The 15,559-nt window shown below is 45.7% G+C and overlaps 1 protein-coding gene across 1 annotated transcript; it reads right to left on the reverse strand.

Annotated features, from left to right (window-relative positions):
* Window positions 1–1,540: 1,540 nt before the first annotated feature.
* SLC25A4 (solute carrier family 25 member 4) lies at window positions 1,541–6,444 on the reverse strand. Its single transcript, XM_006092677.3, has 4 exons — window positions 6,217–6,444; window positions 4,422–4,908; window positions 3,581–3,721; window positions 1,541–1,979 (listed from the first exon to the last, which is right to left on the reverse strand). Exons 1-4 carry the CDS (start codon window positions 6,325–6,327, stop codon window positions 1,822–1,824), a joined length of 897 nt encoding a protein of 298 aa, XP_006092739.1. The 5' UTR covers window positions 6,328–6,444; the 3' UTR covers window positions 1,541–1,821.
* Between the last annotated feature and the right edge of the window lie 9,115 nt (window positions 6,445–15,559).

The following is a 15,559-nucleotide window of genomic DNA, read 5'->3' on the forward strand; positions in this document are numbered from 1 at the left end:
AATTTCTATATGTGACACGGCACCAGAGTTAAGTTAGGGTTTTTCAAAATGCTGACACGCCGAGCTCAAAAGGTTCGCCAACACTGCTGTAGTCCCTCAGCATTTCAGCTGAATTTTCGATGATTTGCAGGCACCAAGTGAGGAAAAGTATCCGATGAGGAAACACATCAGACTCACTTCTGCATTGTCTCCTTCCAAAGTGTTGGCCCCATAATTTTCCATGCCTCCTTAGCTCCTCCCTGCCTTCATGCAGATTTTATTTTAAACAGTTGGAGCCCCTTTTCTAGTTGTGAGGGGGTGCATGGTTTGCATCACCTGGTCTGCCAATATGGAAATCCTTTATACACCATAAATACTTCTTTAAAAGGGTAATTCTCAGATCTTCATAGTGAAATAAGTATTAATCTTGAACCTGGATTTGGGCACCCATCAAATGAAGCAGCCCCATTTCCTCTAAGAGATACCTACTGGATTGGGATAGATGTGACCTTGGATGTGGTAAAGCATAGAACAAGGCAGTCAACTTCTTACTGGGGCTGCAGGACTGAGTAGGGGGAAGAGCTTGAGAAGGAAGAAGGAAAAGAAAGTACAGAGGCGCCACACCCCTCAAACCATCTAGCGGGAAATAAAAGGCAGGTGCCCACCTTTCAGGCTTTGCCTAGAATCGAGGAGTTTGTTCCCTCCCAGGCACTCAACAAGCTAGAGCTATATGAACCGTTTGTCTTCTGGACCAAAGTGCCTCATTTCCCACTTGAAATTGTAGTTCTTTTCCTCTTGCTCACAAATTTATGAGTCAAATCCAAAACTGACTTTTTCTGCTAGGTCTTGCTAAATGGTTACAGAAAAGTGCTGGCAGAAATGTTCTGTACCCATGTATCTAACGCCGGCAGATGCTTTCTAGAGCCATGGGTCTAAATCTAGTTATTTTCTTCAAGGTCTACCTTCTACTCCTGCCACATTTCAGCTCCCCTCTTCTACTCAACCAAGATTCACTGTATTACACTTTACATTAGGTAACAAGGCCATTTCCTCGCTCCTGCCCCCATTTCGGCTTCTTCCAGGATGGGTTCCAGGCTTCCTGTATCTCCCACAGAATTTAGTCATTAAATACTAGCATGCTAGCTGCTGTTCAGTGGACAGTGCCCACTTGTCATGAAGTCCTGTCTCACAGTTCTCTAATGGCACTGATACGAAGCACTTCCTATTAGTGCAAGACTCTTGAAACTGTGTTCTGAAGCTCTTGGTGGAAGCTCGGAATTCCTGAACTGAGTGGATGTGCATAAAATAAGGTCAGGTTATGGAAGCCCTGGCCGGTGTCATCACTTTGGAGTCTACAGCGACGTGGTGTGAGGTCAGAGAGTGCATGGCCTGTTCACGTTTGGAAGCCAGAACCCTTAAGCATTGTAGGTATGTACATGTAAATAGTATATTTGGCATTTAAAAGCTGGGCCACTGATTTATAAGTGAGTCATGCTAGAAAATAGGCACGTATGGTCTTATTTTTTAATCCATTTGGCAGTTAATAATTCAATAGAGAAGGTGCATTAAGTGGTCTTTATTTGTTTCACATTCAGTTATTATCAGTTCTTCAGTTAATTATACAAGTATGATACGTTATTTTATATTTTCTGTGGGAATTTCCATGTAAAATAAATACAAAATACATTTGTGGTTTAATGAACACTCAGTGAAGCCATTTTTTTTTCCTGAGGTATTCCTTTCAGTCTGGTTTTATCCCAGATCTTTCTTTTTACTTCCCCTAGGAAGAGTCTATTAAACCACACAAACAGGTCTGGAAGCAGTGAATTTGCTTTAATTACATTAGACGATCTTTTTGATCTCATCATACAACACCAACACAAAGGCACCGCCCATGCCTCTCAATACATTGGACCAGGCACCTTTGAAGAAAGCCTTGCCTCCCTCGTCTTTGGCAATCTTCCTCCAGCAGTCCAGCGTCCCCGTGTACATAATGTCAGCTGTGGAAACAAACAATGGTAAGGGCTCCGCAATTCTTTTTTATTTTTTAATTTTTTATTTTTTTATTGATTAAGGTATTACATATGTGTCCTTATCTCCCCATTGCCTCCCAATCCCCCAACTCATGCCCTCACCCCCTGTTGTCTGTGTCCATTGGTTAGGCTCATATGCATGTATACAAGTCCTTTGGTTGACCTCTCCCCCTTACCCCCACCCTCCCCTACCTTCCCTCTGAGGTTTGATGGTCTGATCGATGCTTCTCTGTCTCTGGATCTGTTTTTGAAAGAGACTTTTCCCCTGAGAGACCTCTGCACACAGTGTCACAAGTAAGTCGCTTGAGCTCCAACTCCCAGCTCTATGCCGTGTTCAACTAGACATCCCTTTCCTGCATAACTGCTAGGCAGGCTCTCTTGTCATTCCTACTCCTTTAACTCAAGGTGAGAACTGTGGCCATCAACCAGCTGATTCACAGACCATCACACTGTAAAACGGGAGCATGGTGGAACAGAAGTGTTTAACTAGGTAGTGCCCTTTTTATGGATGAGAAAAATAAGGCCTACTCTCAGGATATACTAGTCCAAGATTACACAGTTAAAGGAGCCACAACTATTAGGTTGAACCAAATGAAACTAACATGACTTTTTTACATTAAAAATGGCAATTTCATATATTTCAACCTATGGGAGCTAAGACCTTTTCTATTGGAGCAGGCTGCTTGAGGCCATCCCTTGTCCACCTACGTCACCCTTCCCTGCCTGTCATAACTAGGTAAGAGAAGAATCATTGTTAAATAAACCAGCTAGTTACTTCAATTCTTCCCCCTTGTTTCTGCACCCAGCCTCTAAGGCTGCGATTTTCCACCTTTTTCATCTCATGGCACACATAAATTACTAACATTTTCGTCACACCAAAAATATATATTTTGCCAATCTGACAAAATTGATTCAGTCACTCCGGATAGCTATTGTGTTGGCTATTGTCATTTTTTTATTTGACAATCTAAGGGAAAAGAAATCAGTGTCCCTGACTAAATAATCAGCTTTTGCATGTTTTAAAAATTGTTGCAGATAAACAAAATGAATTGACCAACAAAATAAGACCTGAAGCAGGGAGGCATGGAACAGACTGACATACCTCGATGTGGGGTTGGGAAGAGAAGAGATAAACCAAAGAACTTATGTACTTATATGCATAACCCATGGACACGGGCAATAGGGTAGCGAAGACCTGGCAGGGTGGGTAGGGACTGGGAAGAGGGGAGTAAAGGGGAGAGGGGAGGGGAGATATCTAGATATCTGTAATACTATCAACAATAAAAAATTATTGTGGCACACCGGTTGAAAATCGCTGCTCTAAGAAAAAGGGCCTAAGGCCTCTATCATGCTAGATACCTAGTTAAGTCCACCTCTAAATGTCCCATTTTCTATGTTCTTATCTATATGATAATAAAGTTCTCTAGAGAAATAGTTGAGAAGCTTTCTTTCATAAATTCCTATCACATGATTTTAACAATTGGAATAGTGAAGACTGAAAACAGTACCAAACAGGGTTCTCCTCAGGCAGGAAAGCTATGCTTTAGATCAGTAGGTGCCAGGCTTACCCCCCTTCCGGCCAGACTGCATCATCATCCTACGGCGCACAGTGTCAAAGGGGTAGGACACCAGCCCCGCCACCGCCGTCACGGACTGAGCGATCATCCAGCTGATGAAAATGTGCACATTCTTGGGGTCAGGCAGCATCCCTGCGGGCAGAGCCAAAAGCCAAATGGCGATGAAGTGATTCCTCTCAGCAGCTCCGCCAAAAGCAGGAGGAGATGGGAAGAGGCTACGGAACCTCCAACCCCAGGCCCCCCTTCCAGCAAAACCTGGCTACCCTTGCTGGATCCAGGGAAGCCGAGTTCTGCCCAGCGTACAGGACACGTTGAAATGGTCCAGGTTACGCTCAGGAACGACAGAGCCATGGGATGAGGGGGCTGGTCTGCCCTTCCTCTCAATAACACAAGGCCAGAGCTTGTTTCAGTAGAGGACCAGGAGAAGCCTGTAGCTCGGTGGTTCTCAACCTTCTGGCCCTTTAAATACAGTTCCTCATTTGTGACCCAACCATAACATTATTTTCGTTGCTACTTCATAACTGTAATGTTGCTACTGTTATGAATCGTAATGTAAATATCTGATATGCAGGATGGTCTTAGGCAATCCCTGTGAAAGGGTCTTTGACCGCCAAAGGGGTCGCGACCCACAGGTTGAGAACCGCTTCTCTATAGCCTCACGTCACCACCGCCTCATTCCAAAGCCTCAATTTAGCCCAGAGACTAGGAAAGAAACAGGATTAATACATATAAAGCCCTTTGTGAGTTACAAATCCCTCGGGGTCCTGTCTGCAGGTCCTCCTCCTCCTCCCCAGGCCACCCCCCCCCTCCACCCCTCAAGCCCTTCTCTCACCCTTGGCAGTATCATAGACTCCAAAGTAGGCAGCTCTGTAGATAATGATGCCCTGGACAGAGACGCTGAAACCCTGGTAGAGACCCCCCAGGCCATCGGACTTGAAGATCTTGGTGAGACAGTCGCCCAGACCACTGAACTCACGCTGGGCGCTACCCTTGCCCACGTCGGCAGCCAACCTGGTCCTGGCGAAGTCCAGCGGGTAGACAAAGCAGAGGGAGGTGGCCCCAGCTGCCCCACCGGAAGCCAGGTTACCGGCAAAGTAGCGCCAGAACTGCTTGTGCCGGTCCACGCCCCCCAGGAAGATCTGCTTGTACTTGTCCTTGAAGGCGAAGTTGAGAGCTTGGGTGGGGAAGTAACGGATCACGTTGGCCAGGTTACCTCTCCAGAAGGAGAGAAAGCCCTGCTCCTTGGGGATTCTCACCACGCAATCCATGATCCCTTTGTACTGTTGCTCAGCGCTGATCTGTTTGCTGGCATGCTGGACCTGCAGGGAGGCGGGGCACGGGGAGGAGTTGGGTGTTAGGAGGAGCAGGACAGAGGGAGAAGGAGAAAAGGGCAAGAGAAAAAGAACATTTGCACTTCCTTGATTTGTTTTTTAATAAAAAATGTATGGGGAAATCAAACAAATCCAATTTTGCCTCAATTATCAGGGCATTTGAAAGAAAATGTTCTGCCCCAAATAGATGGAAAAGATGATTGAATTGTGTGCTGAATTTTCCTAGGGGCCAGAATTGTGCTAGGGACTTACTGGGACATAAAAATGATGAAAAACACCCCCACCCCAAAGGACACCCGTGCTCTTTATAGACATGATGAGCAGGAGGTGCTGATTTCTCAGTCGCACTCCAGTCTCCCTGGAGACCAGGATCTCTGAGTAGTAGCTGTTCTAACAGAAAGAGAGTAAACCCACTAGGCACTAGAGCGTGGAAATTTTCAGGCACATTATTATCCAAGTAACCAACTATTGAGGGGTCTGTTGCTGTTGTGAGCAATGTGTTGGGGTTTTTCTTGTTATTGATCATTTTGACTCCCAAATGGAAGAGGTCCAATTCCTCACTGACAGGCCCATGTCTTTTGGACAAGTGAGAAAAAGAGGATAGATGGGAGGGGGGTGATGATGACAGTGATGATGATGATGATGGTATGCCATTCGGTGACTAGGCTGAAGTGGAAAAGATTTGGGGAACGGATGAGTAAGGACTGCCATCTGAGTTTATTCCAAAAATTGCTTAATCTCTTCAAAACCCGTTTCTTCAAATGTGAAGTTGGAGGAGAGAATACCTGCCCTACAGGGGTTACATAAAGATGAATGAAACATATATGTCATCCTCTAGCCTAGTGCATGGGATACACAGCAGGCGAGTTCCTCTGTAATAATTATTTTAAGGTTTTTATAGTAAAAGGTGGGTGCAGGTAGAAAGGTGCAAGCAAGGGGACATTGAAAATCAGAAGGTGAGTCCGACCTAAGAGGCCTGAGTGCGTGCCAGGGCTGGCCCAGGCGCAGGATCTGGCTGGCTGTAACCCACTCCGGGTGGGTTTCCATATATAGACTCCGGCCGCTGCGCGCCACCCGACACCAGGAATCTGCTCCTGACGCCGGACCGGTCTGCGCAGGGGGCACCTTCCCCTTGGCAGGCCGGGCGCAGGGCCTGTGGCCTAGCGCAGATCTGCTGCGGCCCGTCCGACACCCGACACCCGCCACGCTCCCCTCGCGCAGCGCCCAGCACGTTCACGCGAGCCCTGCCGCCGCCCGGCTCTGCTGCGCCCCCGCCCGCGCCCGCTCGGTCCCCACCTGCAGCAGCAGTTTGACCCTCTCGATTGGGGCGACCGCGGTCTTGGAGACGGCAGCGGCGATGCCACCAGCCAGGAAGTCCTTCAGGAAGCTCAGAGCCTGATCACTCATGATGCCAGCCGGGCGCACACAGCCTCTGGGAGCCGCGCTCTTGCTCTCGCTTCCGCCGGGCCAGGCACAGCCACCCCGTCTCCGTCCCTGCGCGTCGCGAAGGGGCCGCCTACCTCGCCCCGCATCCCTCCTTATATCCCCCGCCCGGCCTCTCGCGAGAGGAGGAGGGACCCCGAGGCCGTGCACACAGTGCGCATTGGCTGGGCAGGTGCTTGGACCCCCCCTGGCCGCCCCCCTCTTCTGCAGAGGGCAAAGGGGGCGAAGGCGCTTCCGGGAGGCAGGGGTGGGCTGGGGGCTGTGCCTTCAGCCTGGGACGTTTAAAGGGCACATTCATGTTATCTGTCCCGGCGACCAGAGGGAACACCGTGTCTCTGCAGCGTGTGGGCCACTGTATTTATAGCACAAGACGGCTTAGGCTGGGCCGACTGGGGACGGATGCCTCTAGCCCGGCTTTCTTTAACCTCGGGCCTGCACGGGCCGCTCCGGGTTAGGGCGTTTCAGGCTGATTTTTTCTTCTTCCCCGAATGGTGTCCCTCGCTGCCTGGATCTGGGCCTCTTCGGAGTTGTGTGCTCTCACAAATAACGAAGATCCTCCAAAATAAATACTAACGTCACTGGATGTGGTGATTACCTAACACAATCTGGCAACCTGCTGAATCCCCTCTTCTCCCCATTCAGCGGTTCAGCCATTCATTCTGCTTTCAAATATTCGTGTGCCCGGCACTTGGTGGCACCAGGAAAGACCGCATGGAGGGGGCCACCAGGTGAAGAGCTGTTTCAGCAATGTGTGTGTGTGTGTGTGTGTGTGTGTTGCTTTTCTGTTAGGTCAGCCTGTTACCCTTAACAGCCTGATGACACTAAGAACAGGGACCCCTCTCAACGGAATCTCAGCATGTATTCTGGGCAGAACGGTCTCAGGCAGCTGGCGGCTTCCCACCAGAGTAGCTGGGTGACCAGGACATTAAAAGAAGGTCAAATCCTTGGCCGTACTTGCCTCCTTTTAACAGGCACCTGGACTTGGGAAGACTATGCTATCTAGTCCTAGGAAATTGATTGCAACTAGTCCCTCCCCCGACACCCCAATATATTACTATGAGCCTGGATCCTTACTATTTTTCAGGCAATTCATATAATCACACGGGTTTGCAAGTACAGCTGTTCCTTCCCCTAGGATGATTGCAATTCGTTTTTAACTCTGAACTCTTTACCCTGTTCAATTCTTTTCCCACGCTTGTTCCTGTTCTTTTGTACATTGACAAGTTTATTCTTTTTTTTTTTTCACCAGCTTGCTGATGAATGCAAACATCAGGTTGGGTGTCGACTGAGCTGCAGCTGTGTGTCACCCGGGGTCTGGACACTTCAGTGGAGCAGAGGTCACTGGTTGGGCGCCAGGACTGCAAAGGAGATGCATTGCTAAAGGAGGGGCAGGATAGAGTTCGGAAATGCAGGTGAGCTGTGTGAACTACTAACAAAGTGCAAACGTACCAAGGTCATAGCAGGCAGAAGGTCAAGAACTCAGGATAAGCAGAAAAGGCCTCTATGCATTCATTCAAACAACACTTGAGCTACTGAGTTCCAGGAAAGCAGTTTGGCCCTGTGAATTCAAAATGAGATAGCTCAGTCCTCAGGAACCTTACATTCAGCAGGTGACATATTTGTCCCTTGTTTAACTTTATTTACCCACAGCTTCACATATAGATTTCCACGGATCAGCATAATCCACGTATTAGTCATTTCTTCTTCTTCGAGTGTACTGTATTCCATCTTGTTAATATAGAGTAATTGCCTAATTCCTTTTCCTTCTAACTGTACATTAGAGATGTGTCTTAGGTTTATAACTAAAAATGGTGCTGGTATATAAAACTTCTGCACAAATTTTACTTTCTCCCTTAAGTTTTTTCTTCTCATGTATTTCCAAAATGGAATGGATAGATTGAACATTTTAAAAGTTTGGGATTTTTTTTGAGTACCTGCTGCATATTGAACAATTGCTCTACATAAACGTGGAGCCACCAGCAATGTAGATGGGACTCTTGTTTCCCACAGATCCTCCTCCAACACTGGCTTGAAAAAAAATCAGTTATTTGTGTTTTATGAGTTCTAATTTGTGCCTCTTGAATTGCTATGAAACGGTACATGTTCATATGATTTGATTTGATTTGTCAGGGTTTTCCTTCTACATAGAATTTTAATGTTCCTTGACCACTTATGGCAGGAAAGCAGAGTACTTCTTCATATTTACAACAATGTTTCATATATTGGGGGCAATAAATACATGTTGAGTATTTTTCATTTTGTTGTTTTTCTTTTGATATTTATGTTATTACATTGTTCTAAGTGTTATTTATTTAAATGTGAACAGATCCATAATATGATGATATCCTTCATGTTCTGGTGTAAATGTATCTCTTTTGTAGGTAGATTTGTCAGTTTGCCCTACTAGGTAGTCTATTCCAATTCTCTTGGTAGTTATTTTTCACTAGAGGCCGGTGCATGAAATTCGTGCATGGGAGGGGGGGTCCCCTCAGCCCAGCCTGCACCCTCTCCAAACTGGGACCCCTCTGGATCGTCCCTACACCGGCAGTTGGACATCCCTCTCACAATCTGGGACCACTGGCTCCTAACTGATCACCTGCCTGCCTGCCTGATCGCCCCTTACTGCCCTCCCGCCAGCCTGGTCACCCCTAACTGCCCCCCCTGCTGACCTGGTCGCCCCACGCAGCCTGCTGTTCAATCGTTTGGTCGTCCCTCATTAACCCCCCTGCCGACCTTGTCACCCCATGCAGCCTGCTGTTCAGTCGTCTATCTGGTTGTTTCGGTCATGATGGCCCCTGGCTTTTTATATATTAGGGTTTGTTTGTTTGTTTATTTATTTATTTTAATCCTCACCCAAGAACATGCTTACTAATTTTAGAGAGAGGGGAAGGGGGAGAGAGAGAGAGAGAGAGAGAGAGAGAGAGAGAGAGAAGAGAGAGAAAGAGAAACATTAATGTGAGAAAAAAGGATCAATCAGTTGCCTCCTGTACTCGCCCTGGGCATGTGCCCTGACCAGGAATTGAACCCACATTCTTTAGGTGTATGGGTCGACACTCCAACCAACTGGGCCACACCAGCCAGGGTGGTAGTTATTTTTTAAAATACATTATAAGAATGTATGATTTAATTTCATTTTTCTCCATACCATTCTTGGGTATCCCAACACCAATTCTTAAGTAGATATTTTCTTTTCTTCATTATTTGTCTTATATTACTAATTCCAGTTTGCCATGTATTAATTTCTTATAATAGCTTTAATTTATGAAATCATCATACCATGACTTATTTAATTACTGAACTTAAAAAAAATAACAATTTATATGTGATAGTACAACCACTTCAAAACATGAAAAGTTTTATCTGCTTAAATGCCTGGATTTATTTTCACTGTCAATTTGTTCAATTATTTAAACATCACCAGAAGACTTTACCAGACATTTAAATTAAATTAAATGCTAAGTTAATATTTAATTTGGGATGTTAATGTTTAATTCAGGAAGTATCCTCTTTGTTTTAATTTTACTAATTTTTCATAGTTTCTAAATGAGAGGTATCATATTTCTCCTTGGATTCTGTCCAATGACCCTGCCGTGTCGGAGGAGCTTGACAAGAGGTTACACGTGGAGATCCATACACTGACCTCTCCCTCCACTGACTTTCTCAGAAAAGGGAGACCTCACATGCCCTCAGAAGCATGAGCTGCCTGTGATCATAAGATCCAGGTATCACTTACACAGGCGGCGAGAGAAGGGTGCTCAGCAGAACATGTGTCCACCCGCAGTCCCAGTGCTCAGTGGCTTCCTGCCAAGGAGAGAATGGACGGGCCGCTAGGAGATGAGAGAGAAAACTCTGCTTTCAAACTTAACTTGGTCTCCTGGAGCCTGGGGGCGGCGGGGATGGGGCTGTGCAGAAATGAGAGACGGCACTGAGCTAGCCTTTGGACTTTTAGTGGAAGCTTGTAAAGAATTAATCTATTTTACTGAAATGGGACTAGAGAATGGGAGCTGCTAAAGAGTCAAAGGCAAAGAAAGAAAAACACTTAAGGATTTGCTGATGGTGGTGACTGCACAATGCCTGTGTGTTGGTGAATATCTAAAACCTGTAGGAACTTGCACACACGATTACTATTTGTTCACATGGTGAACTTTAGCTTAGCAGAGAGGAAAGAATTCTGAAAATTTTATTTTTTGATTGTATAAGATTATATATGAGTTGCTGAATTTCAATCAAAGGTGATTAATAGACTCATTCTGTACTGCTTTGAAAAGACAAAAAATGAGTGCAGCATTTCTCCACAGTTATTCCTCAGGGTAGCTTAATTAATTAGAGCAATGCCTTCTTTAAAATAAAGTGCCTTTATAGTGACCTTATTAAAGTGGGCACACACACACACCATACATATCTTCAGAAATCACAAGTGTTCCTGCAAAATACTCCAACCACAAGCTCCCATTTAGCTAATGCCAAGCAAAACTGTGGAACTGCAAAGGGTGAGTTTACAGAAACTTCTTACCCTTTAGTGATCAGCTCCCTTGGGACTCCACTTTCCTCCTACTCTTCCCCATCAAAATAGAAATTATCTGAATAATTGACATCATTCATTCATTCATTCTTTTCCTTTTCATCTTTCAACAAGCATGTTGAATGCCTTCTCTGGACACCGGCACTCTGTGGGGTACTGGTGATGCAAAAGTCAGGAAGGCAAGATTGCAGCCTTGGGGGACCTTGCAGGGCAGGTACCCACACACTTGTGTTGCCTACCAGGCTGTTCCCGCACGGTGTGGCATGAGTCCACGTAGGGCTCTTATACTTCTAGGCGCATGACTTTTGATGTGTTACCTCTCAGACCTTGTATTTTTCACATTGTATGAACCAAAAAGTGGCATGAGAGGGATTTTAGGCATCATTATTTAAAGTAGGTGATTTCTGGGGGCAGAGGAACCTCTAAGTCATTAAAAAAAAAAGAAAAGAAAAAAGATGATCAGATGGACTTCTCCCTGAAGACCCTCATCCCCGGAGAATTGACTCAGTGGTTGCTGGAGGCAGAGCGCCTGGGGACTCCCCCACAGGGACAGCACACTCCCCCATCCCACACAGGCAGGCCCCCTCCCCCATTCCTACATAGAGATCCACAGCTTCTCTCAACTTCCCATCTCCTCCTTACTTTATCCAAAACTCCAACAGCATCTCAGTATTTGATGGCACAATTAAGCTTATTGTTATGTGTGTATAAGTACTGCCTTCCGACCATAACCATCCGCCTTTACCTTCTGGTTTCCCTGGCTTGCATTCTCTGTGAATAAAGCCATTACTCACCTGGAGTGAACTTGATTGATTTTCCAAGTACATTCTGAACTGGCTTCCCTAGTATTCAGTGTTGCACACACCCTACCAATCATTTCTTTAAAACACTTGCTTTATTCCTGTTATTATTAAAATCAATGTCTAATGAAGGTTACTAGAGGGGCCATTTTTGCTCATCTGTATTGCTAATAAATAGCAATTTTAATGAATGAGGTGTTTTGTTTTGTTTTGTTTTGTTTTGTTTTTTAACATGCTTCTTTTACCCCAGGACCCTTTCCTCATTTGGCCAGCTGGACATTCTATGTCATTGCCTCAGAAAAAGAAAACATTCAGAAAGCAGAGAAAGTCGTCTATTCATGGCATTAGAATTTCCAGAGGAAGAGAAAGAATTCAGATATAAACCATAGATTTGGTAGAATACCTGAGGGAAAGCAGCGTGTCCTGCCCACCCCGCCCTTCCAATGATTACATCAAGTTTTCCCAAATCTGAGGGGAAAGGAAGATTGCCAGAGAGAGAGAGAGCCAGGAGTCAGAGGCCAGCGTGGTTCCTGGAGAAAGGGGGCCCAGGACTCTCCCCAGCCCAGGGAGGCAGCAAGAAGCAGGGAGAAAGGGCCAGGCGTTGTTATAGTACAAAGGTCAGAGGCAGCCTCAGCGTTCATCCAAGCATGAAATGCTTTAAAAATGAGCAGGAGAGCAACTCCCAGGCACCGCAGGCCAGCCTGCTAGCGTGAAGGACCCTGCAGAGCCCCATGAGGCTCTCCTGCCCCAGGGGGGGTGCGGGCCGGCAGAATAACACCTTGTTTCAAGGTCACCAGAGTTAGTTGAGAGGAAGCCAGACCTGCAGAGCCTCATGGCTGGGAATGAGGCAGGTGTCAGGAGTGACCTTGACGGGGCCATGACTGAAGATCAGAAAGGAATAAGGACCCAGCAGCATGGGTAAAGGACTGTCCAGACCACATGGCCCTCCGTCCCCATCCTTAGTGCCACAGAAATTCCTGGACTTTAGAAATTCCTGAAATTCCACTGGAAAACAGCAGAGAGACAAGGGGACACTAATCGTTTCCACCACCAGGCAGAAGGGAGTCTCTTAAGTGAAACTAAGTTGTTTTGTACAGCTGAGTTTGTCAATATTCATTCTTGCTATAGTATTTTCTTAATTTTAAAAGATAATATGCTGCCTTGGCCTGTTTGGCTCAGTGGATAGTGTCGGTCTGCAGAGTGAAGGGTCCTAGGTTCGATTCCAGTCAAGGGCATGTACCTCGGTTGCAGGCTCCCGGCTCTGGTTGGAGGCATGCAGAAGGCAACCAATCAATGTGTCTCTCTCATATTGGTGTTTCTCTCTGTCTCTCCATCTCCCTTCCACTCTCTTTAAAAATCAATGGAAAAAATACTTTTGGGTGAGAATTAAAAAAAAAAAAGATAATATACTAAAGACATCATAATTTTGGAAACTCTTACTATTGTTTGTTCCATCAAGGACATTTCTTTAAGGAGGAAAAACAGTCCTGGCAAAGTAGCTCAGTGGGTTAGAGCATCATCTGGATACACCAAGATTTCGGATTCCATCTTCGGTCAGGGCACATACAAGAATCAACCAATGAATGCATAAGTAAATGGAACAAAAATCAATTTCTCTCTCTCTCTCTCTCTCTATCAATCAATCAATCAGTAAAAGAAGGAGGCTCACACTTAACTGAGAGTGACTGTAGGGAGAGAGAGACTTGAGGGCAGTTTTCTCTACAAATCTCTATGAAACTCCAGTTTATGCATGGTTATTAAATGGCTGACTACATATGTACAACAACGGACTCTTTAAACATGATATCTTAAACATAATAGTTGTTCAATAAGTGTTTGTTGAATTATTAGGGAACTAACATGCTTCCATTTCTAGTGCAATTTTTTCCCAATAATGAAGCCCCAGGAACCCATCATAATTTTTGTCGTGCACTATGAAATGTAGGTATATGGAATTTCATCATATAAAGTAGGAGAAATTATACCAGCAGAAATATGATTGTCTACAGCATACTGTCTGCCATATAAAAGCATAGCCACTTTAATGGTGGATTTGCCTATTTCTTCTTGTTAGTTCTGTCAAGTTTTTCTTTACATGTTTTAGGGCTTTGTTTTTAAAGTCATACAAGATTATAATTGCTATATCTTCTGGGTGAATTTAACTTTTTATCTTTAAGTTGTAGTCCTCTTTATCAGTAGTCATGCTTTTTCTTAAAGTCGTTTTCCCCTAAATGAACAAAGCAACACCTGCTTTCCTTGAGATTGTATTTGCCTAATTTATCTTTTTATACTCCTTTACTTCCAACCATTCTGTATGTTTGAGGTATGTTCCCTGTAAACTCTATATTTTATTTTTTCATTTTCTAAAATTCTAAATTGACACTCTTATTCTTTTAGCTGGAGAGTTTGGATCCATTTCCATTTTTCATGACCAATGATATTTTCAAAATTTTATTTTGAAATATGGATTCAAAGGAAGTTGCAAAGGAATCACTACACATGTTTAAAATTTTTGTCTCTGCTATTTTATTTTATGCTATTTGTCCTCCTTATGCATGTTTTTGAAAGTCGTCATTTACATGACATTTACCATGGCTACCCTATGTCAACAAGTACATATGTTTCTGAATTACTATTAAGGTGCTAATAACACAGTAATTATTATTTTAGGTGGCTACTATTTTGCCAGGTTCAGAGAGTGCCAAGTTTCCTGGTTAGGCACTATGTGTTTCTGGGGACCATAACACAAGTTAATTTACTGCTTCAGAAAACACAAAAGTCAAATTAATAAGGAATGACACAGCTGTCAAATATGCGGGACTTGAATGGGTAAATTGAGCTCCGGAAGAATTTTGAATTACATAACATTATTCAATATGGCCACTAGAGGGAGATCACATACAGCTATTCTCAAAATAATGGTCTAAGTCTCTAATTTTTATCAAAAACTTGTAAACAGCCCTAGCCGGTTTGGCTCGGTGGATAGAGAGTCAGCCTGCTGATGAAGGGTCCCGGTTCGGTTTGGGTCAAGGGCAGGAACTCGGTTCAGGCTCCTCCCCTGTCCGGCCCTGGCAGGAGGCAACCAATCCATGTGTCTCTCTCACATCAATGTTTCTCTCTGTCTTTCCCTCTCTCTTCCACTCTCCCTCAAAATCAATGGAAAAATACCCTGGGGTGAGGATTAAAAAAAAACACCCGTGTAAATAGTACGCAAAACTAGGAAATAAAAACCTCCCTACTTAAAAAAAAAAAAAAGACATACAATCAACAAACAACAAGTATAGATGGCCCGGGGTGGCGAGCACACCGCTGGTGCGGCGGAGGGTCTCCTGCCCGCCGCTCCTCTCCGTCCGGTTCTCCCCAGGCTTTTGGAGCAGCTCCCCGGGGCGGGATGCTGGGCGCCGTCCCGTTGCCCGTGGAAACCGCCTCCGCGCGGGAGCAGAGCCCGCGTCCCGGAGCCCAGCGCCTCGCGGCTCCTCCGGGAACAGTACCGGGGACGCCAGGGGACGGCAGCCGAGGTGGCGCGGCTGTCGTGAGGGACGCGACGAGGGGCCGGGGCCGAGGGGGCTGGAAGGAAGCTGGCTCTGATCAAAGCGCTCGACACCCTGTTTGCTCCGCACCTCGCAGCCCGAAGCCCCTCGTCACCTCGGCTCTGGTGAAGAAGCTCAAGGGAAGACCCCGCGGACTTTCCGCGGTACGCAACACTCCAGGGAGAATCGGAGCGGGGAGGAAACGCGGCGATCCGGAACCCCCTCCTTCTGCCTGCGATGTTTGGACCGCCGGCCCTTCCCCCGAAAGCCCATCCTCGTTGCGCAGCTGGTACCCCTCTCTTGGCAGGAGGATTGGCCACGCATGGAAGACCCTCCATCAATAC

This window comes from Myotis lucifugus, unplaced genomic scaffold, assembly GCF_000147115.1.
Source record: "Myotis lucifugus unplaced genomic scaffold, Myoluc2.0 scaffold_102, whole genome shotgun sequence".
NCBI classification, from domain to species: Eukaryota; Metazoa; Chordata; class Mammalia; order Chiroptera; family Vespertilionidae; genus Myotis; species Myotis lucifugus.

Excerpts from the sequence above, each read along its gene's own strand:
- SLC25A4 (XM_006092677.3), bottom strand. The coding sequence starts at position 6,327 with ATGAGTGATCAGGCTCTGAGCTTCCTGAAGGACTTCCTGGCTGGTGGC. Across the intron at positions 4,909-6,216 it reads GGGTCAAACTGCTGCTGCAG|GTCCAGCATGCCAGCAAACA; the intron begins GTGGGGACCGAG and ends GCCTCCCTGCAG. Across the intron at positions 3,722-4,421 it reads AGTCTATGATACTGCCAAGG|GGATGCTGCCTGACCCCAAG; the intron begins GTGAGAGAAGGG and ends CTCTGCCCGCAG.